The 27,881-nt window shown below is 46.9% G+C and overlaps 1 protein-coding gene across 1 annotated transcript in view; it reads right to left on the reverse strand.

The window, feature by feature from the left end:
• Positions 1–528: 528 nt before the first annotated feature.
• Positions 529–27,881, reverse strand: part of LOC129827767 (protein diaphanous homolog 1-like) — a 177,541-nt gene continuing 150,188 nt past the window's right edge. The window contains exons 22-24 of the mRNA XM_055888929.1: positions 27,270–27,402; positions 21,796–21,885; positions 529–1,623 (exon numbers count right to left, since the gene is read on the reverse strand). Of these exons, the coding sequence (XP_055744904.1) occupies positions 1,421–1,623; positions 21,796–21,885; positions 27,270–27,402 (426 nt within the window). The 3' untranslated portion in view covers positions 529–1,420. The remainder of the gene's footprint in view (positions 1,624–21,795; positions 21,886–27,269; positions 27,403–27,881) is intronic.

Below are 27,881 nucleotides of genomic sequence, written 5' to 3' on the forward strand. Positions count from 1 at the left end.
CCACGAGAAAGGCCACGAGAAAGGCCACGAGAAAGCCCATTGAGAAAGCCCATTGAGAAAGCCCATTGAGAAAGCCCATTGAGAAAGCCCATTGAGAAAGCCCATGAGAAAGCCCATTGAGAAAGGCCACGAGAAAGCCCATTGAGAAAGCCCATGAGAAAGGCCATGAGAAAGGCCACGAGAAAGCCCATGAGAAAGCACATTGAGAAAGCCCATTGAGAAAGGCCACGAGGAAGCCCATGAGAAAGCCCATTGAGAAAGGCCACGAGAAAGGCCATTGAGAAAGCCCATTAGTGCTCTAAATATAGCCAGTAAATCAGTGACTCCTTCCTGTCAACCAGGGAGATAGAACAGCCGAGATGAGGATTTTGGAACACACGCAACATGTGATATCATATAAACACACACACACAGAGCGAGAGAGACACACACACACACACACACACAGAAAGAGAGACCGACAGACACACTTTAAGGTAAAAGGTTTTTGATTGATCCACCGTAACCCTATTGGACAACACGACAGGGGAAATGTGAAGCTTGGAATTGTATTGGTTGGCACTTGTTTCTTTTATAAACATACAGTATACAGCACAACATTAGCATACAGTATATTTGACAATTAAAGAGCAACATTTAATAGGTTTTAAATCAAACCAGGTGGGAAAAGCAGTGTTCCAAAAACCACCCAGGGCTTCCATACAGCAGGACATCCCCACCATCCGGACTGGGACTTCCATCCAGACAATGTAGGACCCTTCCTCCTGAGAAAGAGTCTTTGGATTCTCACGATGCACTTCAGACAGATGAAAGTAGACTGATAGATAGTGGATGTGTGTGAGAGAAAGAGAGAGAGACAGAGTGCAGTGGATGTGTGAGAGAAATAGAGAGAGACAGAGTGCAGTGGATGTGTGAGAGAGAAAGAGAGAGAGACAGAGTGCAGTGGATGTGTGAGAGAGAAAGAGAGAGACAGAGTGCAGTGGATGTGTGTGAGAGAAATAGAGAGAGACAGAGTGCAGTGGATGTGTGAGAGAGAAATAGAGAGAGACAGAGTGCAGTGGATGTGTGAGAGAGAAAGAGAGAGAGACAGAGTGCAGTGGATGTGTGCAGATGCTGATGCTTGAACAGGGATATGTTTATATAACAAAGAGTCGTCCCTCAGCGTGGAAAACCCTGGGGCTGTGTCATGATGAGAGCTCCGCCCTCACCCATTGGCTCCTTCAGTCCCAGTATGTCCAATCCGGTGGTCCCATGAAGGACAATGGGCACAGACTCCTCCTTCAACTGGCAGGAGGATGAAGTTGCCCTTAGACACTGATTGAAGGACAGTTTCTAAATTTCTCTATGGTTAAGGTTAGGATATGGGTAAGATGAGCTGATCCTTGATCTGTTTCTAAGGGCAAACTTCTACCCATCTCCTTTAATTGGACCGTGATAGACTGTCCTCTAAGAGGTCCTCTAGTGACCCCGCCCCGTCTATACTTGCCCCCTCTATGCTAGGCTCCTCCTTCTGCGCTATCTTGGTCTTCTTATTGGGTGGTTTGCTGAAGCGGGGCGGGGTGTCCTCCTGCATCAACTCTTTGGCCAAGATGTTCGTCACTGCATGACCAGCTCTCCGGTTGGCTGAGAAAGAGAGAGAGAGCGGGACAGAGAGAGCGGGACAGAGAGAGCGGGACAGAGAGAGCGGGACAGAGAGAGAGAGACAGAGAGAGAGAGACAGAGAGGTCAGACAGGTCATTTCAGGGATTGGTCATATTGTGTTACACTACGCTGACAGACACAGCAAACCTTTTTGCCACAGCTCGCATTGATGTGCCATCCTGGATGAGCTGCACTACCTGAGCCACTTGTGTGGGTTGTAGACTCCGTCTCATGCTACCACTAGAGTGAGAGCACCGCCAGCATTCAAAAGTGACCAAAACATCAGCCAGGAAGCATAGGAACTGAGAAGTGGTCTGTGGTCACCACCTGCAGAACCATTCCTTTATTGGGGGTGTCTTACTAATTGCCTATAATTTCCACCTTTTGTCTATTCCATTTGCACAACAGCATGTGAAATTTATTGTCAATCAGTGTTGCTTCCTAAGTGGACAGTTTGATTTCACAGAAGTGTGATTGACTTGGAGTTACATTGTGTTGTTTAAGTGTTCCCTTTATTTTTTTGAGCAGTGTACATCCACAGGTATGACTCCAATTGACTCAAATGATGTCAATTAACCTATCAGAAGCTTTTAAAGCCATGACATCATTTTCTGGAATTTTCCAAGCTGTTTAAAGGCACAGTCAACTTAGTGTATGTAAACTTCTGACCCAGTGGAATTGTGATACAGTGAATTATAAGTGAAATAATCTGTAAAAAATTGTTGGAAAAATTACTTGTGTCGTGCACACAGTAGATGTCCTAACCGACTTTCCACAAATTTCTTGTTAACAAACTATAGTTTTGGCGTGGTTGAAAAACGAGTTTTAATGACTCCAACATAAATGTATGTAAACTTCTGACTTCAACTGTTTGTCTTACTAGAACTGAGGACTTTTTTTGGGACCAACAATTGATTCCCATTCAGAATCCTTTATTCCCTAAACCCTAACCATAAAACTATTCCGTAAGCCTAAAATAGCCATTTTACAAGTGAGGACTGGCAAAATATCCTCACTTCTCTGAATTTTAGTTGCTTTAATTCTTGCCAGGACTTTTGGTACTCACAAGTATAGTAAACGTGTACACACACGTACACAGCAGTGGTGTTAATGTGAGTGAGAATTAGTCTGTGTGCATACCGAAGCCTTCACTATGTGTCAGATTACTACCGCTCTGCATGATCCTGCTGACACAGAGAAATGTAGAGGGATGATACATGTAGTAGGAAGATGAGAGAAAGGGGAGAGAGGGTGAGAAATTAAGCCCTGCTGACATTATGTCATTTTTATCATTCTACTTGTTTTATCTCAGCAAACCTGCTTTATCCCTCCATCCCTCCCCTTCTCTCTATTCTCCTGTGTGGGTGGACAGCTGTGCCGCAGCGGCCATGTTGAATTATATAGATCAGACGGGGATTGTGTGTGTGTCTGAGAAATGAGTGCAATTATCCCTCAAGACCTGCTGCAAAAGAACTGTGTGTTTGTATCACACACACACACACAATGTGACTGAGAACACACACAGTTGGATGTAGGTGTGTGTGTGTATGTGTGAGTTTAGAGCAGTCAGTGAGATGCAGTATTGTATTCTGGTGTTGACCTGGTAGCTAGCAAACACACACACACACACACACACACACACACACACACAAGCAGGTCTCCAGCACTAGCTATGACAGGGACAGCACTGAGTCTGGGGAGGAAGAGGAGGAGAGAGGGATCAGTCAGAGGAAGATGGAGAGATACATTAGCGGTTATGTAATTCAGTCCATTTCACTTGATCAATACTCGGCTTCACAGAACGTCATCAATGCTGACGAAAACAGGCAGCCAGGGCTTTAAATTAGCATCCAGGCCAGGGTGTTCAGAAGAGAGATTTCACAGTCACACACACTAATTAGACATTATGCAAATGACCCTGATAGAGTGAGAGAGGTACAGATCAGAGCCAGGCCCAGAAACCCAACATGAGAAGAAATTTCAAAGGCTGTCAATTCTGCGCCAGTCCTCCACGCCACTCTCCCCCAGGAGAGAACAGAAAGAGGAAAGAAAGGGGTTGATGACTAGAACCACAGTGAGCTAGGGAGAGAGAGGTCTACAACTGTAAATAGAGGATTCAGAATAAAGACTAAACCACTAATCAGAGAATCAGGGAGAGGACACTCGTTTGGGGGTCGGAGAATCAGGGAGAGGACACTGGTTTGGGGGTCGGAGAATCAGGGAGAGGACACTGGTTTGGGGGTCGGAGAATCAGGGAGAGGACACTGGTTTGGGGGTCGGAGAATCAGGGAGAGGACACTGGTTTGGGGGTCGGAGAATCAGGGAGAGGACACTGGTTTGGGGGTCGGAGAATCTGGGAGAGGACACTGGTTTGGGGGTCGGAGAATCTGGGAGAGGACACTGGTTTGGGGGTCGGAGAATCTGGGAGAGGACACTGGTTTGGGGGTCGGAGAATCTGGGAGAGGACACTGGTTTGGGGGTCGGAGAATCTGGGAGAGGACACTGGTTTGGGGGTCGGAGAATCTGGAAGAGGACACTGGTTTGGGGGTCGGAGAATCTGGGAGAGGACACTGGTTTGGGGGTCGGAGAATCTGGGAGAGGACACTGGTTTGGGGGTCGGAGAATCTGGGAGAGGACACTGGTTTGGGGGTCGGAGAATCTGGGAGAGGACACTGGTTTGGGGGTCGGAGAATCTGGGAGAGGACACTGGTTTGGGGGTCGGAGAATCAGGGAGAGGACACTGGTTTGGGGGTCGGAGAATCAGGGAGAGGACACTGGTTTGGGGGTCGGCGAATCAGGGAGAGGACACTGGTTTGGGAGTCGGCGAATCAGGGAGAGGACACTGGTTTGGGGGTTAGTCAATTTCAGTTTAGAACGATATTGAGGATGATGTTGGTTAGAAGAGCAGATCAATTCCTGACTGATCAGGACAAAGCCCATCTGTGTTGATCGTAACCTAAACTGCTATCGTAACTAGCTCCTGGTGCTAGAGTAACTGGTTCTCCAGTCAGAGCTGAGAGGGGAGTTTGGCTCTGGGACTGAAGAGTCCTCTTCCCACCAGGAAATGAGATGTCTAGACAAGAACCCAGCACAATGCCTCAAAAACATGCTGCCTGTGTTCAATTTGTTTATAACTCTGTGTGTGAGTGTGTGTGTGTGTGTGTGTGTGTGTGTGTGTGTGTGTGTGTGTGTGTGTGAGAGAGAGAGAGAGAGAGTGTGTGCCTGAGTGAGTGTGTGTGTGTGTGCGTGAGAGGGGAGATGGGGACACAGGGGGTTTAAAGATCATCTGCGACACATTACACAATATGGGAGTCTTCATAATTACTAACAGATGAGGAAAGTCACTTATTGTGCCAGTGAGAGGTTTCATGTTTGTGTCTGTGTAGAGGTCTATAGTCATGTGTCTGTGTAGAGGTCTATAGTCATGTGTCTGTGTAGAGGTCTATAGTCATGTGTCTGTGTAGAGGTCTATAGTCATGTGTCTGTGTAGAGGTCTATAGTCATGTGTCTGTGTAGAGGTCTATAGTCATGTGTCTGTGTAGAGGTCTATAGTCATGTGTCTGTGTAGAGGTCTATAGTCATGTGTCTGTGTAGAGGTCTATAGTCATGTGTCTGTGTAGAGGTCTATAGTCATGTGTCTGTGTAGAGGTCTATAGTCATGTGTCTGTGTAGAGGTCTATAGTCATGTGTCTGTATAGAGGGAGAGGTCTATAGTCATGTGTCTGTGTAGAGGGAGAGGTCTATAGTCATGTGTCTGTGTAGAGGGAGAGGTCTATAGTCATGTGTCTGTGTAGAGGGAGAGGTCTATAGTCATGTATCTGTGTTGAGAGGAGCAGCAGACAGTGTGTCTGGTTATAGCAGCTCCCAGCTGGAGCAGCAGACAGTGTGTCTGGTTATAGGGCGGCAGGGTAACCTAGTGGTTAGAGCGTTGGACTAGTAACCGGAAGGTTGCAAGTTCAAATCCCCGAGCTGACAAGGTACAAATCTGTCGTTCTGCCCCTGAACAGGCAGTTAACCCACTGTTCCTAGGCCGTCATTGAAAATAAGAATTTGTTCTTAACTGACTTGCCTAGTTAAATAAAGGTAAAAAAATAAATAAATAAAAATAGCAGCTCCCAGCTGGAGCAGCAGACAGTGTGTCTGGTTATAGAAGCTCCCAGCTGGAGCAGCAGACAGCAGCATTTTTATACACGTCAGCAACGGGTGTGGCTGAAATGAGCTGAATCTACTAATTTGAAGGGGTGTCCACATACTTTTGTATATTTTGTGTCGTTAGACCTCAACATGTTCATACACATCACCTGTTGGTGTCTTTGTGATGACTGTTTATGTTCTTCTCAGTAATTGTCTGTTACAGAAGCTGCTATTTAATATTTACTACTGTTGCTTTAATTTATTGTTATTCTGATTAATATTAATATTAATATTGTTGTTGTAGTTGTTGTTAATGGTAATCCCATGTCCACTACTACTGTAGCAGTGTGTGTATGTTGGTATGCAGTGTGCGTAAGTTGGTATGCAGTGTGCGTCTGTTGGTATGCAGTGTGTGTCTGTTGGTATGCAGTGTGTGTCTGTTGGTATGCAGTGTGTGTATGTTGGTATGCAGTGTGTGTATGTTGGTATGCAGTGTGTGTATGTTGGTATGCAGTGTGTGTATGTTGGTATGCAGTATGTGTGAGGGCCTTGCTTAAAAAGAGCAGTGTAGACAGAGTGAGGGCAGCTGTCGCCCCTCTCCCCTAGAGACAACCAGGAAGACAGAGCTACTGAGTCACAGGTCAGGGGTTAGAGGTCAGTCTCTCCTCTCAACCTCGTGGCTCTCGTTGGAAACAGACAGCCCTGACACCAATCAGCATGAACTCTGTGTGTGTGGAATCTAACAGTATGGAAGGCCCTGACACCACTCAGCATGAACTCTGTGTGTGTGGAATCTAACAGTATGGAAGGCCCTGACACCACTCAGCATGAGGCTGGAACTCTGTGTGTGTGGAATCTAACAGTATGGAAGAACAGAGGGATGTGAGCGAGAAACTGCCGGCATAATAACAACACAGTAAAATATAAGGTATGGGGGGGTTGCTAGTCAGAATGTCAGCCATCTTAAATGGCTGTATTAGGACCCGGATGTCTCTCCCTCTCGTCCAGCCCACTATAAGACGACCTCTGAGTCATTGAACACACACACCAACCCAATCGCATCCAAACGAATGAGACCAGGGGAGAACCATGTGGCTGACTGGAAAATTAGACATAAACAAAGCTCTAATTGGCCTGAATAAACCACAACTAACCAACACATTATACATGGAAAACATGAACTATGGAAGGGGGGGGGGGGGGAGACAGAGAGAGACACAGAGAGAGAGAGACAGACAGAGAGAGAGCTACAGGGAGAGAGAGACAGAGACAGACAGACAGCGAGACAGACAGCGGGACAGAGAGAGAGAGACAGAGACAGACAGCGAGAGAGAGAGAGAGAGAGCAACAGAGAGAGAGACAGAGCGAGAGACAGATAGAGACAGAGAGAGAGAGAGACAGAGAGAGACACAGAGAGAGAGACAGGGAGAGACAGACAGAGACAGGGATGTCTTCAAGTCATATTGACACTGATCTACTACTGTTGCTTTAATTTATTGTTATTCTGATTAATATTAATATTAATATTGTTGTTGTAGTTGTTGTTAATGGTAATCCCATGTCCACTACTACTGTTATTATTGCTGTTGGTCCCACCATTTATTTATATATAAATATATATATATATTTTGTATATATATATACATATATATTTTATTTTTATTTTTCGATATGTATACTTTGACAATGTAAGTAATAATGAACTTGCCATGTCAATAAAGTCAATTGAATTGAATTGACAGGGAGAGAGAGACAGGGAGAGAGAGACAGAGAGACAGGGAGAGAGAGAGACAGAGACAGGGAGAGAGAGAGACAGAGACAGGGAGAGAGAGACAGAGACAGGGAGAGAGAGACAGACAGGGAGAGAGAGACAGGGATAGAGAGACAGTGATAGAGAGACAGAGATGGGGATAGAGAGACAGAGACAGGGAGAGAGAGACAGGGAGAGAGAGACAGGGAGAGAGAGACAGAGAGAGAGAGAGACAGAGAGAGACAGAGAGAGACAGAGAGAGAGAGAGACAGAGAGAGACAGAGAGATAGAGACAGAGAGAGAGACAGAGAGAGAGACAGAGAGAGACAGAGAGAGAGACACAGAGAGAGAGAGAGACACAGAGAAAGAGAGACACAGAGAGAGAGAGCGACACAGAGAGAGAGACAGACAGAGAGAGACAGACAGACAGAGAGAGACAGAGAGAGACAGAGAGAGACAGAGAGACAGAGAGACAGAGAGACAGAGAGAGACAGAGAGACAGAGAGACAGAGAGAGAGACAGAGAGAGAGAGAGAGAGAGAGAGAGAGAGACATAGAGAGAGAGACAGAGAGAGAGAGACAGAGAGAGAGAGAGACAGAGAGAGACAGAGAGAGAGACAGAGACAGGGAGAGAGAGAGACAGGGAGAGAGAGACAGGGATAGAGAGACAGAGACAGGGATAGAGAGACAGAGACAGGGATAGAGAGACAGGGATAGAGAGACAGAGACAGGGATAGAGAGACAGGGAGAGAGAGGGAGAGAGAGAGACAGGGAGAGAGAGACAGAGAGAGACAGAGAGAGAGAGAGAGAGAGAGACTTTTTGGTTGTTAAGAGCGAGATTGACACGATTCAATTAGCAAAAATGTATATGTAATCAAATTGTACAACTGAAGATCAACACAGGAGGAAAAGATTGAGAGAGAGTGAGTTAAAAGACCAATCTTCATCGTGGTAGCTAGCCAAATTCAAATCGGTCAGCTAGCTTACCGTCTAGATCTAACTGTTTACTGGTGGTAACCATAGCAACATGGCCACTGAGGCAGCGCTAGCAGCGTTAGCAGCGACAGAAACTGAGAGACTTTCCCCACTTTTTTTTGAATACCCAGCAGAAATCAAAATCAGAGAAAGGAAGAATCAATTTTAAACACAGAATTCTGAGGGAGAACCCAGAAACTTTGTTTGCCGACTGCTCACAAAACAGGACTGTTACAAACCTGTTATTTTACACAGACCACACTACTGCCTGGCATGCAGCTGTAACCAGGCATTTCAGCTATACAACAAAGAAAGGCATCTGCAAGGGAAGGCAAATCCACATTTTTGAGGACAGCGATAAGGACCAGGAAAACAGGTTTCTGACGGTAAATATGTATCAGAACGGCACTGTCATGGTCCAGGGCAGTGAGGCTGCACTCAGCTCTGTTGTGCAGGACTTCCCCACCCTAACGAAGACAGCGGAAAGCAACAAAGAAAAGGACAGCACCACGACCTCTCCCCTCACCTCAGGCACCCCAACAGCAGGACCATCCTCCCCCCTACCTGCCTACAACCACCAGAGCCAAGACCACACTACCATCAGCCTGTTGAGAGACAGGCTGGCTGTGATAGAGGTATGGGTTACTGAGCTGAAGGAGGAGCCACCCAGCTACACCACCACCAGCCTGCTGAGAGATAGGCTGGCTCTGTTAGAAGTATGGGTTACTGAGCTGAAGGAGCAGCCCCCCAGCTACACCACCACCAGCCCAGACACAGAGCTTCTACAGGACCAGATCAACCAGTGCAGGACCCAGCTGAAGAACTCTGTCCAGGAGCTGAGAGAGAGAGCCTTACCACAGCGCTTGGGGAGGTAAAGGCCACCATGAGGAGAGAGCTGGTGCAGGTAAAGGAGGAGATGGCAAAGGAGTTGTCTGGCATCAAGAGGGTGCTGCAGCACAGAGAGCAGACTGTAGAGACTCCTAGAGAGAAGCTGCAGCCCCCCACCACCCCTAACAACCCCACCACCCCTAACACCCCCACTGACCCACCTTTACCCACAACCCCCCCCATACCGACAACACTTTACCCACACCCCCAGTCAACAAGAACGCTCACATGGAAACACCTACTACAGAGAGAAGCTCTCTGCCCCCCCCCCGACACACCCCCACACGCCCCTCCATGTACACAGGCCCTGTGTACTCCAGCCCCAGACCGTAAACGCACTAATCTGGTAAAACCCACTAAGGTGGCCATCCCCATTGACTCAAATGGGAAATTCCTCCAAGAAGATAAACTCTTCCCACAACACAAGGTGCGCAAAATATGGTGCCCAAAAACACAGGATGCACTCCACATCCTGTCCCAGCCTGACTTAGGCACACCAGGCAACATTATTATTCACACCGGCACCAACAACCTGCGAGAGGAGCAGGAGAGAGTAGGCAGCCTGGTCAACAGAGTAGCAGAGAGGGCCTCTGAGCGGTTCCCCAACTCCCACATCACCATCTCCACTCTGCTGCCCCGCAAAGACTTTCATCCCCGTACCATTCAGAAAGTCAACGCTGACATCACCAGAGGGTGTGGCCTACTCCCGAACGTACACGTTGCTCACCACCCAACAATCACCCCAGAGCATCTGCACGACCACTCCCATCTGAGGAAACAGACATTAGGGATGTTTACCAAGTCTCTAAAGGACGTGGCACTTGGTAGACAAACACCTCATGCCGTATTGGACAGAGGACCACCCAGAGACCCCTACCAGACCACTGCACCAACAAGGAGCCCCAGGCCCCTTCAACGCCACACCAGACCCAGTGCACCCCACAGGCCCCACCCACCACCAGACCATCACCACTTCCATCGGCTTAGCCAGACCGGACCGGGCCCAGCCTACTCCCCCGCATCAGACCACCACCCCTACCAGACCAGAGAGGAAGCCCCACGGCCCAGACCTGGCCCCCCTCCACTCCACAGGGCCCAACAGCAGGACCAGCGCAGCTACGCAGAGGTCGTCAGAGGACAGGAGAACCCTGTAGGATTAAGTGAGATTAAACAGCTCCTCCAATACATCTGCACTAAACACACACGGACGCATGCACACACACACACACACACACACACACACACACACACACACACACACACACACACACACACACACACACACACACACACACACACACACACACACACACACACCCACACCTATTGTACTCAAATGTACTTGTTCAATGAATAGGAATGTTTATATATATAACAGAAAGAATGTTAGCTGTTATCCTGTTTATCTCGCTCTTAACAACTTAATAGTTAGTAGTCACAGTATTTCTGACTGCTATTCTTTCTTTTGTAACATGAAATCGCTATCAGTTAGCATGTGGAACATTCAGGGCCTAAACTCATCAACCTTTGGACTGAAAAGTTTAGCACTGGAGTTCAACAAAAACCTTAAAGAAGTTGATGTCATCATTCTGCAGGAGACATGGTGCAAGGCTGACATTGTCACTCACTGTCCCACAGGTTACAGAGAGGTAATTGTGCCGTCACAGAAACACAGCTCTGTCAATAGAGGCAGAGACTCTGGAGGACTGATCATTTGGTACAAATCCGAACTACAACATCTAATTGACCCCCTCAAAATTGGCAAATATCACATTTGGTTAAAACTGAAAAAAGAACTTGTACTGACAGAAAAAGATGTGTTCCTTTGCGCAATTTATATCCCCCCCTCAGAATCCCCATATTACTCAGAGGAGATCTTCCCCACCCTTGAGGAAGAGACGTGCCATTTCCAGGCCCAGGGAAATGTGCTCATCTGTGGGGACACAAATGCGCGCACAGGAACACTACCTGATCTAACGAGCACACGAGGGGACAGCTTTATTACAGGCCATACTGTTTCTAACTGCCTTAATCTCCCCCATAGAAACAACAGTGACAGCACCGTCAACAAAAACGGAAGGGATCTGTTGCAGCTCTGTAGAAGCCTGGGTCTGTACTTTGTCAATGGTAGGTTACGGGGGGACTCTTTGGGGAGATTCACCTACTGCTCACCTCTTGGCCACAGTACAGTAGACTATATGATCACAGACATTGACCCTTTCTCTCTCAGCTCATTCACTGTCATGCCACTAACACCTCTGTCTGATCACAGCCAAATGACGTTGTTCCTCAAAAGAACAGACATGGAAACAACCACACATTCACAGCCCAGTAAGCTGTACAACATCAGAAATTCATACAGATGGGCCCAAAACAGCACAGAAGAATACCAGAAAGCAACCTGGAACCAAAATATCCAAACACTCTTAGATAACTTTCTGGATACCACATTCACTCACAGTAAAGAAGGCATCAATCTAGCAGTACAAAACATCAACTATATATTCAGGCAAACGGCAAAAGAAGCACAATTGAAATTGATAAAAAACAAAACAAAAAAGATCACAGATGACAACTGGTTTGATGCAGATTGTAAAATTATAAGGAAAAAAATTAGAACACTATCCAACCAAAAGCACAGAGACCCAAATAATGGTGAATTACGCCTTCATTACTGTGAGACTTTAAAACTCTATAAACGTACACTCAGAACCAAAAAAGCACAGTACAACAGAAAGCAGCTGACGCTAATTGAGGAGTCCATAAACACAAACAACTTCTGGCAAAATTGGAAAAAAAAAAAAAATTCTAAACAAGAGGAATTAGCGATTCAAAATGGTGACATATGGACAACCCATTTTAAAACACTCTACAACACCGTTCAAATTGACACAGACGCAGAACAACGCCAAATTCATGAGAAGTTGAATGGATTAGAAAAAGCTATAAAGGACAACCAAAATCCACTGGACTCCCCAATTACTGACCAGGAGCTCTATAAGAAACTTCAGGCTCTCAAATTTAAAAAGGCATGCGGACCTGATGGCATCCTAAATGAGATGCTCAAACTCACTAGTGCAAAATTTCAATTGGCTATATTAAAACTGTTTAATTTGATCCTGAGTGTAGGTTATTTCCCTGACATCTGGAATCAAGGACTCATAACCCCAATCTTTAAAAACGGAGACAAATTTGACCCTAACAATTACAGAGGCATTTGTGTGAACAGTAACCTGGGGAAGGTTTTCTGTAGTATTATAAATGTAAGAGTTCTAAACTTCCTTAATAAGCACAATGTCTTGAGTAAAATAATAATAATAATAAATAATAATACCAAAATATACGCTTGCTTTATCGACTTCCAAAAAGCATTTGATTCTATTTGGCATACAGGACTGTTCTACAAAGTTATTGAAAGTGGTGTAGGGGGTAAAACACATGACATAATTAAATCAATGTATACTGGCAATACGTGCAGCATTAAAATTGGCAAGAAAATAACAGAATTCTTTAACCAGGGGCGGGGCCTTCGTCAGGGTTGTAATCTGAGCCCTGCACTCTTCAATATTTACATCAACGAATTGGCCACTATTCTAGAAAAATCCTCAGCCCCTGGTGTTAGTCTCCATAATTCAGAGGTTAAATGCCTACTCTTCGCAGATGACCTATGCCTGTTGTCACCCACAGCACATGGCCTACAGCAGAGCCTGGATCTGCTAGAGCAGTACTGCCAGACCTGGGCCCTGGCAGTAAACCCCAAAAAGACTAAAATAATGATTTTCCAGAGAAGATCCAGATCTCAGGGAATTAGACCAAAGTTCTCAATTGGTACAAAATATATAGAGTACTGCACACACTACAATTACTTAGGTTTAAAAATAAGCTCAACTGGACACCTTAATGAGGCAGTGAATGAACTGAGAGAGAAAGCACGCAGGGCATTCTACGCAAATAAAAAGCAAATTTAAATTGAAATACCTATTAAAATTTGTCTAAAACTAATTGAATATGTCATTGAACCAATTGCACTTTATGGCAGCGAGGTGTGGGGTCCACTTGCAAAACAAGATTTCATCAAATGGGACAAACATCCCATTGAAACCCTGCATGCAGAGTTCTGTAAGATTCTCCTACATGTCCAGAGGAAAACTACAAACAATGCATGCAGGGCAGAATTAGGCAAATATCCACTAATAATAAAAACTCAAAAAATAGCAATTAAGTTTTGGAAACATCTAAAATACAGTGACCCCCTCTCATATCACTACCAAGCCCTGCAATACCAAGAGCTGAGCAAAGAAAAGAGTCCCCTCATCCAGCTGGTCCTGGGGCTGAGTTCACAAACCTGTTCTACTAACACACTGAAGCCTCAGGACCAGAACATCCAATCAATCAGAATAAACCAAATTACAACACAGTCAAAACAAAACTACATTGCTTATTGGGAAACACAAGCACAAGCACAGAGCAAAATGCAGTGCTATCTGGCCCTAAATCGACAGTACACCGTGGCTAACTATTTGACTATGGTTACTGATCAAAACCTTAGAAAAACCTTGACAAAGTACAGGCTCAGTGAGCACAGCCTTGCCATTGAGAAGGGTAGACACAGGAAAACCTGGCTCCCTGTAGAGGAAAGGCTGTGCAACCACTGCACAACAGCAGAACCTGAGACGGAGCTGCATTTCCTGACAAAATGTCAAAAATATAAAACAATTAGAGAGTGTCATTTCCCCAAATTTGAAACTCTTATTCAAGGTTTCAAAGACCTCTCTGATGAGGATAGGCTACCCGTCCTGTTGGGGGAGGACGCAGAGAGCTGTGGGTTGGCAGCGCACTACATTGCTGCCTGCCATAAGTTGAGGGACAGTGTCTGACAGACCAATCAACCTGCCCCCAGTACTCTACTGTATGTTTATTGTTATTGTTGAATGTATGGTTATTTTGACACTTAGTTATTGTTGTTACTGTTGTCCCGTTGACCATTTTGATTCTCATTTTTATATTGTAAATAAGCTTTGGCAATATGTACATTGTTACGTCATGCCAATAAAGCAAATTGAATTGAATTGAATTGAGAGACAGAGACAGAGACAGAGAGAGACAGAGAGAGAGAGAGACAGACAGACAGACAGAGAGAGAGGTTCTGTCAGACCTGGGCTCTGACCGTTAACCTAAAAAAAACAAATATAATGATATTCCAAAAAAGGTCGGGAAATAAGGATGACAAATATAAATTCTATTTGGACACAGTTCTATTAGAACACACCAAAAACTACACATATCTAGGACTAAATATGAGCAACACAGGTAGCTTTCACATGGCTGTGAATGAGCTGAGAGACAAAGCAAGAAGAGCATTCTATGCCATTAAAAGGAACATCAAAATTGAAATTCCAATTAGAATCTGGCTCAAAATTTTTCAATCAGTTATAGAACCAATTGCTCTATATGGCAGTGAAGTATGGGGTCCACTCTCTAATAATGAATTCACTAAATGGGACAAACATCCAACTGAAATATTGCATGCAGAGTTTTGCAAGACTGTATTGCAAGTACAAAGAAAAACTCCAAATAACGCATGTAGGGCAGAATTGGGCCAATACCCCCTCCTCATTCGAATAGAAAAAAGAGCCATAAAATTTTACAACCATCTAAAAACAAGTGACCCTAAAACATTCCATCACACAGCTCTACAATGTCAAGAGATGAAACCAGAGAAGAGTCCCCTCAGCCAGCTGGTTCTGAGGCTCAGTTCACCAACCCAAACCAACCCCATAGAGCCTCGGGACAGCCCTCAGAAAATCTGGCCCAACCAAATCATCACAAAACAAAAAGAAAAATATATAACCTATTGGAAAGACACCACAAAAAATCAAAGTAAACTTCAATGCTATTTGTCTCTAAACTGACAGTACATGGTGGCAGACTATCTGACCACTGTGACTGATAGAAAACTGAGGAAAACATTGACTAGGTACAGACTCAGTGAGCACAGTCTGGCTATAGAGACCGGTCGTCACAGACAAACCTGGCTGCCCAGAGAGGACAGGCTGTGCTCACTCTGCTCCAGAGGAGAGGTAGAGACAGAGGTGCATTTCCTACTACACTGTGACAAATACTCAGACCTAAGAGCATATTGCTTTCCCAAAATTATAATTCAATACAAAGAATTTGAAACTATAAAAGATGAAGAAAAAATCAAATATTTATTGGGTGAAAAGCCAAAATGTGCAGTTTTGGCAGCCAAATATGTGTCCTCCTGCCACAACCTGAGGGACAGCCAGTGAAAAATGCAAAGTAATATTGATAATATTTCCCATTTAGCTTAGTTTTGTTTTGTCTTTCATACCAGGTCATATGTCTTCTCAAGTCATATTGACACTGGTCTACTACTGTTGCTTTAATTTATTGTTGTTCTGATTAATATTGTTGTTGTAGTTGTTGTTAATGGTAATCCCATGTCCACTACTACTGTTATTATTGCTGTTGGTCCCACCATTTATTTATATATAAATATATATATATTTTGTATATATACTGTATACATATATATTTGATTTTTATTTTTCGATATGTATACTTTGACAATGTAAGTAATAACAAACCTACCATGTCAATAAAGTCAATTGAATTGAGAGACAGAGAGACAGAGAGACAGACAGAGAGAGAGAGACAGACAGAGAGAGAGAGACAGACAGAGAGAGAGACAGAGACAGAGACAGAGATTAGGCCGGCATTCCAAGTCATCCCAAAGGTGTTCAAGGGGTTGAGGTCAGGGCTCTGTGGAGGCCAGTCAAGTTCTCGACAAACCATTTCTGTATGGACCTCACTTCTCCAAACTGTTGCCACAAAGTTGGAAGCACAGAATTGTCTAGAATGTCATTGTATGCTGTAGCATTAAGATACCCCTTCACTGTAACTAAGGGTCCTAGTCATAACCAGGAAAAACAAGCTTTACACCACTCCATCAAACAGTTAGAACTGCACATGGTGATCTTAGGCTTGTATGCGGCTGCTTGGCCATGGAAACCCATTTCATGAATCTCCCAACGAACAGTTATTGTGCTGACGTTGCTTCCAGAGGCAGTTTGGAACTCAGTAGTGACTGTTGCAACCGAGGACAAACGATGTTCATACTTCTGGCCAAGTAGAGCATGTATTTCAACCCCAGTATTACACCAGAGTTAGAGGACCCCAGAAGACCTCTCCACAGATCACTGAGCCCAACAACCTCCACACTCATAAAACACAGACCTGCCCGAAAGAGAGGGAGACCAAAGGGAGAGAGGGAGACCAAAGGGAGAGAGAGAGACCGAAGGGAGAGAGAGAGACCGAAGGGAGAGAGAGAGACCGAAGGGAGAGAGAGAGACCAAAGGGAGAGAGAGAGAGACCAAAGGGAGAGAGAGAGACCGAAGGGAGAGAGAGAGAGAGACCAAAGGGAGAGAGAGAGAGAGACCAAAGGGAGAGAGAGAGAGAGACCAAAGGGAGAGAGAGAGAGAGACCAAAGGGAGAGAGAGAGAGAGACCAAAGGGAGAGAGAGAGAGAGAGAGACCAAAGGGAGAGAGAGAGAGAGAGAGACCAAAGGGAGAGAGAGAGAGAGAGAGACCAAAGGGAGAGAGAGAGAGAGAGAGACCGAAGGGAGAGAGAGACCGAAGGGAGAGAGAGAGACCGAAGGGAGAGAGAGAGACCGAAGGGAGAGCGAGAGACCGAAGGGAGAGAGAGAGACAGAAGGGAGAGAGAGAGAGAGGGAAGGGAGAGAGAGAGAGAGAGACAGAAGGGAGAGAGAGACAGAGGGAGAGAGAACACTCTTTGACATATAGATATTCTAAAATGTAATATCCACTCCAGTACACCAGTCCACATCAGTATCCCATTAAGAGGGGTGGGGTTACCCACTCCCCCCTCTCTTCTCTCCTTCCTGATATCTGTTACATGTTAATAAACATCACACTCCCCCCTCTCTTCTCTCCTTCCTGATGAATTAGGTAAAGTGGACAAACTGAGAAGTGAAACAACATTGAACAGTGAACCATCATATTAGTGTATTGCAGATTTAATAACGAAGAAGAGACGGAATAACGTGGAAGAGACGGCAAAATTGTTGTTATCCATCAATAATGATAAGGTATAGACAACCTAGATGAGAAACTATAGAGAATGGTAGCAGACTGTATTGACATGTCTTTAACCAAAACCTAAAAGGAGAGTGTGTCCACAGGTGTGGAAGGAAGCTAAAGTAATTCCACTACCTAAAAACAGTAAAGCAGCCCTTTCTGGCTCTAACAGCCACCCAATCAGTTTGCTGCCTGTTCTTAGTAAACTGATGGAGAGAATGAGGTTATAAATATATACAATGCAATTTTTCAGAGAACAAGTTAACTACTGACTTTCAGCATGCATATAGGGAAGGGCACTCAACTTGTACTGCACTGACTCAGATGATTGGCTAATAAGATAATTGGAGCTGTATTGTTAGATTTCAGTGCAGCCTTTGATGTTATTGATCATAAATTTGTCATTTAAAAAACAAACTTGTTATGGCTTTACATCACCTCCCATTGCATGGTTGGAGAGTTACTTATTCAATAGTGTTCTTTAATGGAAGCATCTCTGACATCAGATGTGCACTACGGTGTCCCTCAGGGCAGTGTCCTTGGGCCGTTACTCTTCTCTATTTTTACAAAAGATGTGCCACTTACATAGCTAAAATTACTACGTATGCTGATGATTGCACACACTACACATCAGCACCTACAGCCAGTGCGCTCACAAACTCTTAGCAAGGAGAATGGATAATTAAAAATAAACTGGTCTTAAATACATTGAAACTCAGCAAAGCAACAAACGTCCTCTCACTGTCAACTGCGTTTATTTTCAGTAAACTTAACGTATTTGTATAATATTTGTATGAACATAAGATTCAACAACTGAGACATAAACTGATCAAGTTCCACAGACATGTGACTAACAGACATGGAGTAATGTGAACAAAGGGGGGGGTCATAATGAAAAGTAAGTCAGTATCTGGTGTGGCCACCAGCTGCATTAAGTACTGCAGTGCATCTTCTCCTCATGGACTGCACATGTTTCAGTAAAGAGCTGAGGAATGGGCCTGGAGATATGTAACCATTCAAATTCATAGAGCTATGGGATGCAAGGACTGACCATCCATGATATCAAAATGATAGTCGTAACCATGTTTTGAGGTTATACAGTGTGTGTACATTTACATTGTTTACAAACATTGGAGTAAAACAAGCTCATATTTGGGGTTCTGACGGGGTATGACAGTCGAAACAAGCTCATCTTTGGGGTTCTGACGGGGTACGACAGTCGAAACAAGCTCATCTTTGGGGTTCTGACGGGGTACGACAGTCGAAACAAGCTCCTCTTTGGGGTTCTGACGGGGTACGACAGTCGAAACAAGCTCCTCTTTGGGGTTCTGACGGGGTACGACAGTCGAAACAAGCTCCTCTTTGGGGTTCTGACGGGGTACGACAGTCGAAACAAGCTCCTCTTTGGGGTTCTGACGGGGTACGACAGTCGAAACAAGCTCCTCTTTGGGGTTCTGACGGGGTACGACAGTCGAAACAAGCTCATCTTTGGGGTTCTGACGGGGTACGACAGTCGAAACAAGCTCATCTTTGGGGTTCTGACGGGGTACGACAGTCGAAACAATCTCATCTTTGGGGTTCTGACGGGGTACGACAGTCGAAACAAGCTCATCTTTGGGGTTCTGACGGGGTACGACAGTCGAAACAAGCTCATCTTTGGGGTTCTGACGGGGTACGACAGTCGAAACAAGCTCCTCTTTGGGGTTCTGACGGGGTACGACAGTCGAAACAAGCTCCTCTTTGGGGTTCTGACGGGGTACGACAGTCGAAACAAGCTCCTCTTTGGGGTTCTGACGGGGTACGACAGTCGAAACAAGCTCCTCTTTGGGGTTCTGACGGGGTACGACAGTCGAAACAAGCTCCTCTTTGGGGTTCTGACGGGGTACGACAGTCGAAACAAGCTCCTCTTTGGGGTTCTGACGGGGTACGACAGTCGAAACAAGCTCCTCTTTGGGGTTCTGACGGGGTACGACAGTCGAAACAAGCTCCTCTTTGGGGTTCTGACGGGGTACGACAGTCGAAACAAGCTCCTCTTTGGGGTTCTGACGGGGTACGACAGTCGAAACAAGCTCCTCTTTGGGGTTCTGACGGGGTACGACAGTCGAAACAAGCTCATCTTTGGGGTTCTGACGGGGTACGACAGTCGAAACAAGCTCATCTTTGGGGTTCTGACGGGGTACGACAGTCGAAACAAGCTCATCTTTGGGGTTCTGACGGGGTACGACAGTCGAAACAAGCTCATCTTTGGGGTTCTGACGGGGTACGACAGTCGAAACAAGCTCCTCTTTGGGGTTCTGACGGGGTACGACAGTCGAAACAAGCTCATCTTTGGGGTTCTGACGGGGTACGACAGTCGAAACAAGCTCATCTTTGGGGTTCTGACGGGGTACGACAGTCGAAACAAGCTCATCTTTGGGGTTCTGACGGGGTACGACAGTCGAAACAAGCTCCTCTTTGGGGTTCTGACGGGGTACGACAGTCGAAACAAGCTCATCTTTGGGGTTCTGACGGGGTACGACAGTCGAAACAAGCTCATCTTTGGGGTTCTGACGGGGTACGACAGTCGAAACAAGCTCATATTTGGGGTTCTGACGGGGTACGACAGTCGAAACAAGCTCATATTTGGGGTTCTGACGGGGTACGACAGTTGAAACAAGCTCATCTTTGGGGTTCTGATGGGGTACGACAGTTGAAACAAGCTCATATTTGGGGTTCTGATGGGGTACGACAGTTGAAATAAACACATTTTTGGGGTTCAGATGGGGTACGACAGTTGGAATAAACTCATGGGGCATTTCTAAGTTATATTCTTGAAGAATCACTAGGTATACATAAATCATGATGGATAAATCATTTTTGTTTTGTTTTTTTAGCAACTAAGGATTCTAGCTTTAAGTGTGTGTGTGTGTGTGTGTGTGTGTGTGTGTGTGTGTGTGTGTCTAGCACTAGCAGCTGAAGTGAGTAACTCAATAGGCCAGTAGGTCAGTGAAACAGCAGAGAGAGTATCTAACCAGATTATGTAGGTGGTGTATCGTCTGGCCTGAGAGAGAGAGAGGCTGGAGAACAGATCTGAGTGGAAATCAATACAGATCATTTAGACACGCTAAGTGTGAACAGCCCTGCTAGTGCTAGCCCCAGGCTAGTGGTTGTAGACAGGTCCAGGGTTGACACGGTTTAATATTGAAGTCAGTGTAAAGCCACATTTTATAGTGTATTTCTACCCCCTCCCTGTGCCTGCCACGGCCCCTCCCTGTGCCTGCCACGGCCCCTCCCTGTGCCTGCCACGGCCCCTCCCTGTGCCTGCCACGGCCCCTCCCTGTGCCTGCCACGGCCCCTCCCTGTGCCTGCCACGGCCCCTCCCTGTGCCTGCCACGGCCCCTCCCTGTGCCTGCCACGGCCCCTCCCTGTGGCTGCCACGGCCCCTCCCTGTGGCTGCCACGGCCCCTCCCTGTGCCTGCCACGACCCCTCCCTGTGCCTGCCACGACCCCTCCCTGTGCCTGCCACGACCCCTCCCTGTGCCTGCCACGACCCCTCCCTGTGCCTGCCACGACCCCTCCCTGTGCCTGCCACACCCCTCCCTGTGCCTGCCACGACCCTCTCTGTGCCTGCCACGACCCTCTCTGTGCCTGCCACGACCCTCTCTGTGCCTGCCACGACCCTCTCTGTGCCTGCCACGACCCTCTCTGTGCCTGCCACGACCCTCTCTGTGCCTGCCACACCCCTCTCTGTGCCTGCCACGACCCCTCTCTGTGCCTGCCACACCCCTCTCTGTGCCTGCCACGACCCTCTCTGTGCCTGCCACACCCCTCCCTGTGCCTGCCACGACCCTCTCTGTGCCTGCCACGACCCTCTCTGTGCCTGCCACGACCCCTCCCTGTACCTGCCACGACCCCTCCCTGTGCCTGCCACGACCCTTCCCTGTGCCTGCCACGACCCCTCCCTGTGCCTGCCACGACCCCTCCCTGTGCCTGCCACGACCCCTCCCTGTGCCTGCCACGACCCCTCCCTGTGCCTGCCACGACCCCTCCCTGTGCCTGCCACGACCCCTCCCTGTGCCACTTCCCTGCCCTGGCTGGTTCCCTGGAGCAGAGCCCAAACTGGTGCCGCGCCCCAGCCCTACAGCCACACAACAGATGGCAGACACACAGGAGAGCAAGCAGGGACTGAAAGTGTCATCTGAGGGAGAATCAGTGTTTGTGCATGAGGGTGAGAAAGAGTGTATCCACCCAAGTGTGTGTAAGTGAGACACAGAGAGACACAGAGACCGAGAGAGCAACAGTGTGTTCTTACCAGCTTGTCGTGGTCCTCTCTTCCTCCTGAATGCAGCACCAGACTGCAGCGCCTCCATCAGGTCGTCCATGATACCAGTCTCATCACCCTCTGTACACACATACATATACACAATCAATATTACATACACAACCTTATAAACCAGAGACATCCTATTCAATTATTAGAGGGGCTATGTCATGAACCCTCAACGTTCCAGAATGGGGTGAACATGCAGCCATATTGGTCAGGGAGAAATACAAACCAGTCTAATTTCAATGAATGGCAGTAGAGGATTAATCCGGATTTTACTTATGCAGGAAAATAAAAGGAGTGTGATGTATCAGAAATTGTGTAATAGAATTATTGTCAACCTAAAATATTGTCATATAATTATAAAAATAACAGGTTTTTATTCTGTATAAATAGTCAAAAAAATATGTAAACAGACTACAGAAGTCTATATTTGTGTGCTATTATATAATACAATATAAGTACTTGCTACATTTACAACTTATCTAAGTCTTCTCTTCAACTGATTTCAGACAGTGTACGGCTGAGATTTAACTGCATTGTTCCAATGGAATGTTGCCATTTTGGCATTTAATAATAAATCAAATGGAATCATTCCTCTAAAACTGTCTGGCTAACAAACATTCTTCCTTCCAATTCAATATCTTATCACAGCACTGGCGAACCACCCGGGTTGACCAACTCCCTGACCGTTATCCCATTAGAAGACGGTTCCTCGTCTAATTCTAGGGTTATAACAGAGTCAATACAAAACGCACATCCACATCTAGTCTCTCTCATAATACACAGAGGACAGATCAGTGGACAGCGTTCTCTCTCATAATACACAGAGGACAGATCAGTGGACAGTGTTCTCTCTCATAATACACAGAGGACAGATCAGTGGACAGCGTTCTCTCTCATAATACACAGAGGACAGATCAGTGGACAGCGTTCTCTCTCATAATACACAGAGGACAGATCAGTGGACAGCGTTCTCTCTCATAATACACAGAGGACAGATCAGTGGACAGCGTTCTCTCTCATAATACACAGAGGACAGATCAGTGGACAGCGTTCTCTCTCATAATACACAGAGGACAGATCAGTGGACAGCGTTCTCTCTCATAATACACAGAGGACAGATCAGTGGACAGCGTTCTCTCTCATAATACACAGAGGACAGATCAGTGGACAGCGTTCTCTCTCATAATACACAGAGGACAGATCAGTGGACAGCGTTCTCTCTCACACACACAGACTTAGCGACATCATCAGTCACATGGACACGGTGACCCATTAGATACATTAACCTAGTTGGGCGCTGACCCAGTTTAGAGACTGCCTAGGCTGCAGGCTACATACATCTAGTAGTACACACACCGTCTACACGTCTATTACACTGAGGCTCAATAAGCTGCAATGTTCACCAGGGATGTGTGTGTGGGGAGGATTCAGTGGTACTCAGGCAGATGGTTGTCATTATTATCACTGTGAACTGGCTGGGGTTAAAGGTTTAGGTGTTCCCCTCCCCCTCACCCTGTCGCCCCTCCCCCGAACACACTAGTTTAATCGCACAGTAAACCTAGCGGCAGATGGCCCCTGGTCTTGCCTGTCAAGTCAGAGAAAGTGTCACACACAGAGAGAGAGAGCAGTCCCACAACACAGCTCACATACACACCCAAGTGGCCGCTGCACACAACTGCACAGGCAGAAAACATGGTCATGTTGTATTTTTACCCAAAGGAGAATACGTCTGGCACCCATCCACTCCCCACTCCACAAATCACATGCCTGTGTTAAACCCAAAGACATCCAGGAAAAACACACGTTCTGGAGGAAACTGCCTCTGGGTGTTAACAAACTGGGACCTGTTTTATAAAGCTTACTGACCCGGCAGCTTAAAGGATGCATCTAGACAGAGACAGTAGAGGGCTAATGGACTGTTCAGCATCCTGATACGGAGCCATACAGGCGTTGGGAATGTCTAATGAATAAGGCAGATTAAACAGGGAACACTACTGACCATGTCCTAGCATTTCTAAAAGGTTTCTACAACTGTTTTGCATTAAATCAATTTGAAGAGCTTGCTGATAGTTTATAAACTGACGTTTATTGAATTAATACAGCCTTTAAAACAATCAATATGAGAGTGGGTGTTGAGTGGTGGACTGTGGTCAAGGTCACTATGAAACACTCTACCCTGCTCCGACACACATGTCCGGGAGTTAAGGACATATGCTGTGTTGATAAGCTGTGTTGATAAGGTAACAGCATTAGAGACATAGCAGGAGATCAGCATGACAGAATAGACCCCCCTCCCCCAGCCTGGCATCATTATGTGCAGAACACACAGGTATTACTCTACCACACACACACACACACACACACACACTACAGCCCCTCCTTTAGCAACAAGAGCTGATCTACTTCATACCCTTACCACTCTAGGAGGGCATTTCCATCCTCACTCCGTCATCCTACCCCCCTTTCATCATCATGTCCTGTGCCTCCCCCTCTGCTCTGAGGACCAACACCGTCTAATCCTCCTGAGACATCTGCTGTTCTACAACCTCTCTCTTTCACCCCACCCTCTCTGTCTCCCTCTCACACAGCCTGTAATGTAGAGCCACAGCACCCCTAGTGGTGGCTACCCTCCCACACACACACACCCACCTGGGTTCTCTCTCACACAACAAATACACCCCCTTTCATGAGGCACTGACACCTAGCTGCAGACCTGGGGAACTGTGCAGACCTGGGGAACTGTGCAGACCTGGGGAACTGTGCAGACCTGGGGAACTGTGCAGACCTGGGGAACTGTGCAGACCTGGGGAACTGTGCAGACCTGGGGAACTGTGCAGACCTGGGGAACTGTGCAGACCTGGGGAACTGTGCAGACCTGGGGAACTGTGCAGACCTGGTGCTAGTGAGCAATATGAACAGGTCTTAGATCAGACCACAGTACAGAACTGTGTGAAGGGTAGAGAGAGAACATGTGAGAAGCAGGGTTAGGGTCAGTGAGAAGCAGGGTTAGGGTCAGTGAGAAGCAGGGTTAGGGTCAGTGAGAAGCAGGGTTAGGGTCAGTGAGAAGCAGGGTTAGGGTCAGTGAGAAGCAGGGTTAGGGTCAGTGAGAAGCAGGGTTAGGGTCAGTGAGAAGCAGGGTTAGGGTCAGTAAAAAGCTGATTGTTAGAGAAAGCACTATATAAAGACAGCCCTTGTCTAATAATAAGCAACCAGTCAATTGGCTCTAATCACAAACACACACACACTAGGTGTGTAGGGTGTTAAATAGGGTGCATAGGGTGCAGTGAATAATAACCCTGAGCTCAAACCTGTATGTAAATGTACCCCCCCCCACAGTCAAGTTTCACCGTCAACTATCTAAGCCCTTTCTAATGCATGAAAGACTCACAACACACTCTCAAAGCTGTGAATGGATGGATTGTGTGTGTTTGCGCATACCCAAACACAGAGCTTTGAATGCATACCGACACAGACAGACCGACACACACACACCGACACAGACACACCGACACACAGACGACAGAGAGAGACACAGACACACACACTGACAGACACAGACGACAGAGACAGACACACACACACACACACTGACAGACCGACACACACACACACTGACAGACACAGACGACAGAGAGAGACACAGACACACACACACGACAGACAGACAGACACACACACACCGACACACACATAGTGACAGACACACACTGACAGACACAGACACACCGACACACACACACAGACAGACACAGATGACAGAGAGAAACACAGACACACACGACAGAGACAGACAGACACACAAACTGACAGACACAAACGACAGAGAGAGACACAGACACAAACGACAGAGAGAGACACAGACACAAACGACAGAGAGAGACACAGACACACACACGAGAGACAGACAGACAGACACACACACAGACACCGACGCACACACAGACACCGACGCACACACAGACACCGACACACACACACAGTGACACACACACCGACACACACACACACCCTGACACACACACACCCTGACACACACACACCCTGACACACACACACCCTGACACACACACACCCTGACACACACACACCCTGACACACACACACCCTGACACACACACACCCTGACACACACACACCCTGACACACACACACCCTGACACACACACACCCTGACACACACACACCCTGACACACACACACCCTGACACACACACACCCTGACACACACACACCCTGACACACACACACCCTGACACACACACACCCTGACACACACACACCCTGACACACACACACCCTGACACACACACACCCTGACACACACACACCCTGACACACACACACCCTGACACACACACACCCTGACACACACCCTGACACACACCCTGACACACACACTGACACACACACTGACACACACACTGACACACACACTGACACACACACTGACACACACACTGACACACACACTGACACACACACACTGTGGCAGAGAGGAATTGTGATGACTGGAACTGCGAAGTCCCAAGAGAAACAAACTGGAGCCAAAAAGAGGAGGAATGTTCAGAAAGTAGGTCAGAGAGAGGGAGAGGGTGTAGGAAACGAGCAGAAAGAATCCGACTCAGAAAGAGAAAACGTGTTTGTGGACTTAAATTCACTATTTCTTGTTCTTCTCGGATACAAATCCCTTGTTCCAAAAATGACTGAATGAGTGGATGACACAGGCAGACTACTGCCTCCTCCATATCTTCACCCTGTCTCTCTCCTTAACTCGCTCTTTTCTCAGGTCTGCTGTGGATCACTGGAGACACACACACGCAGATCCAGTAGCACAGTGGGCTCCGACTGCCCCCAACTGGTATCAAGGAGAAGTTCAGTTCACAAAACAGCCTTCATCCACACACACACACTCTGACCCACTCCTCTCCCACAGACACTCTGACCCACTCCTCTCCCACAGACACTCTGACCCACTCCTCTCCCACAGACACTCTGACCCACTCCTCTCCCACAGACACTCTGACCCACTCCTCTCCCACAGACACTCTGACCCACTCCTCTCCCACAGACACTCTGACCCACTCCTCTCCCACAGACACTCTGACCCACTCCTCTCCCACACACACTCTGACCCACTCCTCTCCCACACACACTCTGACCCACTCCTCTCCCACACACACTCTGACCCACTCCTCTCCCACACACACTCTGACCCACTCCTCTCCCACACACACTCTGACCCACTCCTCTCCCACACACACTCTGACCCACTCCTCTCCCACACACACTCTGACCCACTCCTCTCCCACACACACTCTGACCCACTCCTCTCCCACACACACTCTGACCCACTCCTCTCCCACAGACACTCTGACCCACTCCTCTCCCACAGACACTCTGACCCACTCCTCTCCCACAGACACTCTGACCCACTCCTCTCCCACAGACACTCTGACCTGCGTTGAGGTCCAGTTGTTGGCTTCTCTTCTGTTTCTCCTCCTTCTCTCTGTCAGCCTTCTCCTTGGCCAGCTTGGCTCTCCTGATCTTCTCCTCTGACTCCCTCCTCTTCGCATTCTCCTTCACCGCTTGCTGAGGGGACATGGACAGAGACATCAGAGACGGGTGTGTGTGTATGAGAGTGCATGTGTGTGTGAGTGGATGTGTGCGTATGTGAGTGAGTGAGTGTGTGTGTGTACAAGAAAGTGTGTGTGTGTGACTGAGAAACAATAGTTGGCCAACAAGAGCCAGAAAAACAAGATAGGCAGCAAAACAAGATAAGCAGCATCTGTAAGATCAAGGAATCCTCTTAATAAACCAAAATCACGGTTAAACAGTTCAAATGAGATAAACACACCACGTCTGCCATTACGAACACTTGGTCAACACTAGCAACACGTGGAAAGCATCAGGGGTAAATATCTTTAGTCTCCCTTGTGTTCCCTTCCTTCTCTCTGTACTAATACTTACCTGGTAATAACACCACCCGGTACAAATACTACCTGGTAATAACACCACCTGGTACTAACTTATAATAACACTACCTGGTACTAATACTGACTGACACTACC

This window comes from Salvelinus fontinalis, chromosome 29, assembly GCF_029448725.1.
Source record: "Salvelinus fontinalis isolate EN_2023a chromosome 29, ASM2944872v1, whole genome shotgun sequence".
Lineage (NCBI taxonomy): Eukaryota > Metazoa > Chordata > Actinopteri > Salmoniformes > Salmonidae > Salvelinus > Salvelinus fontinalis.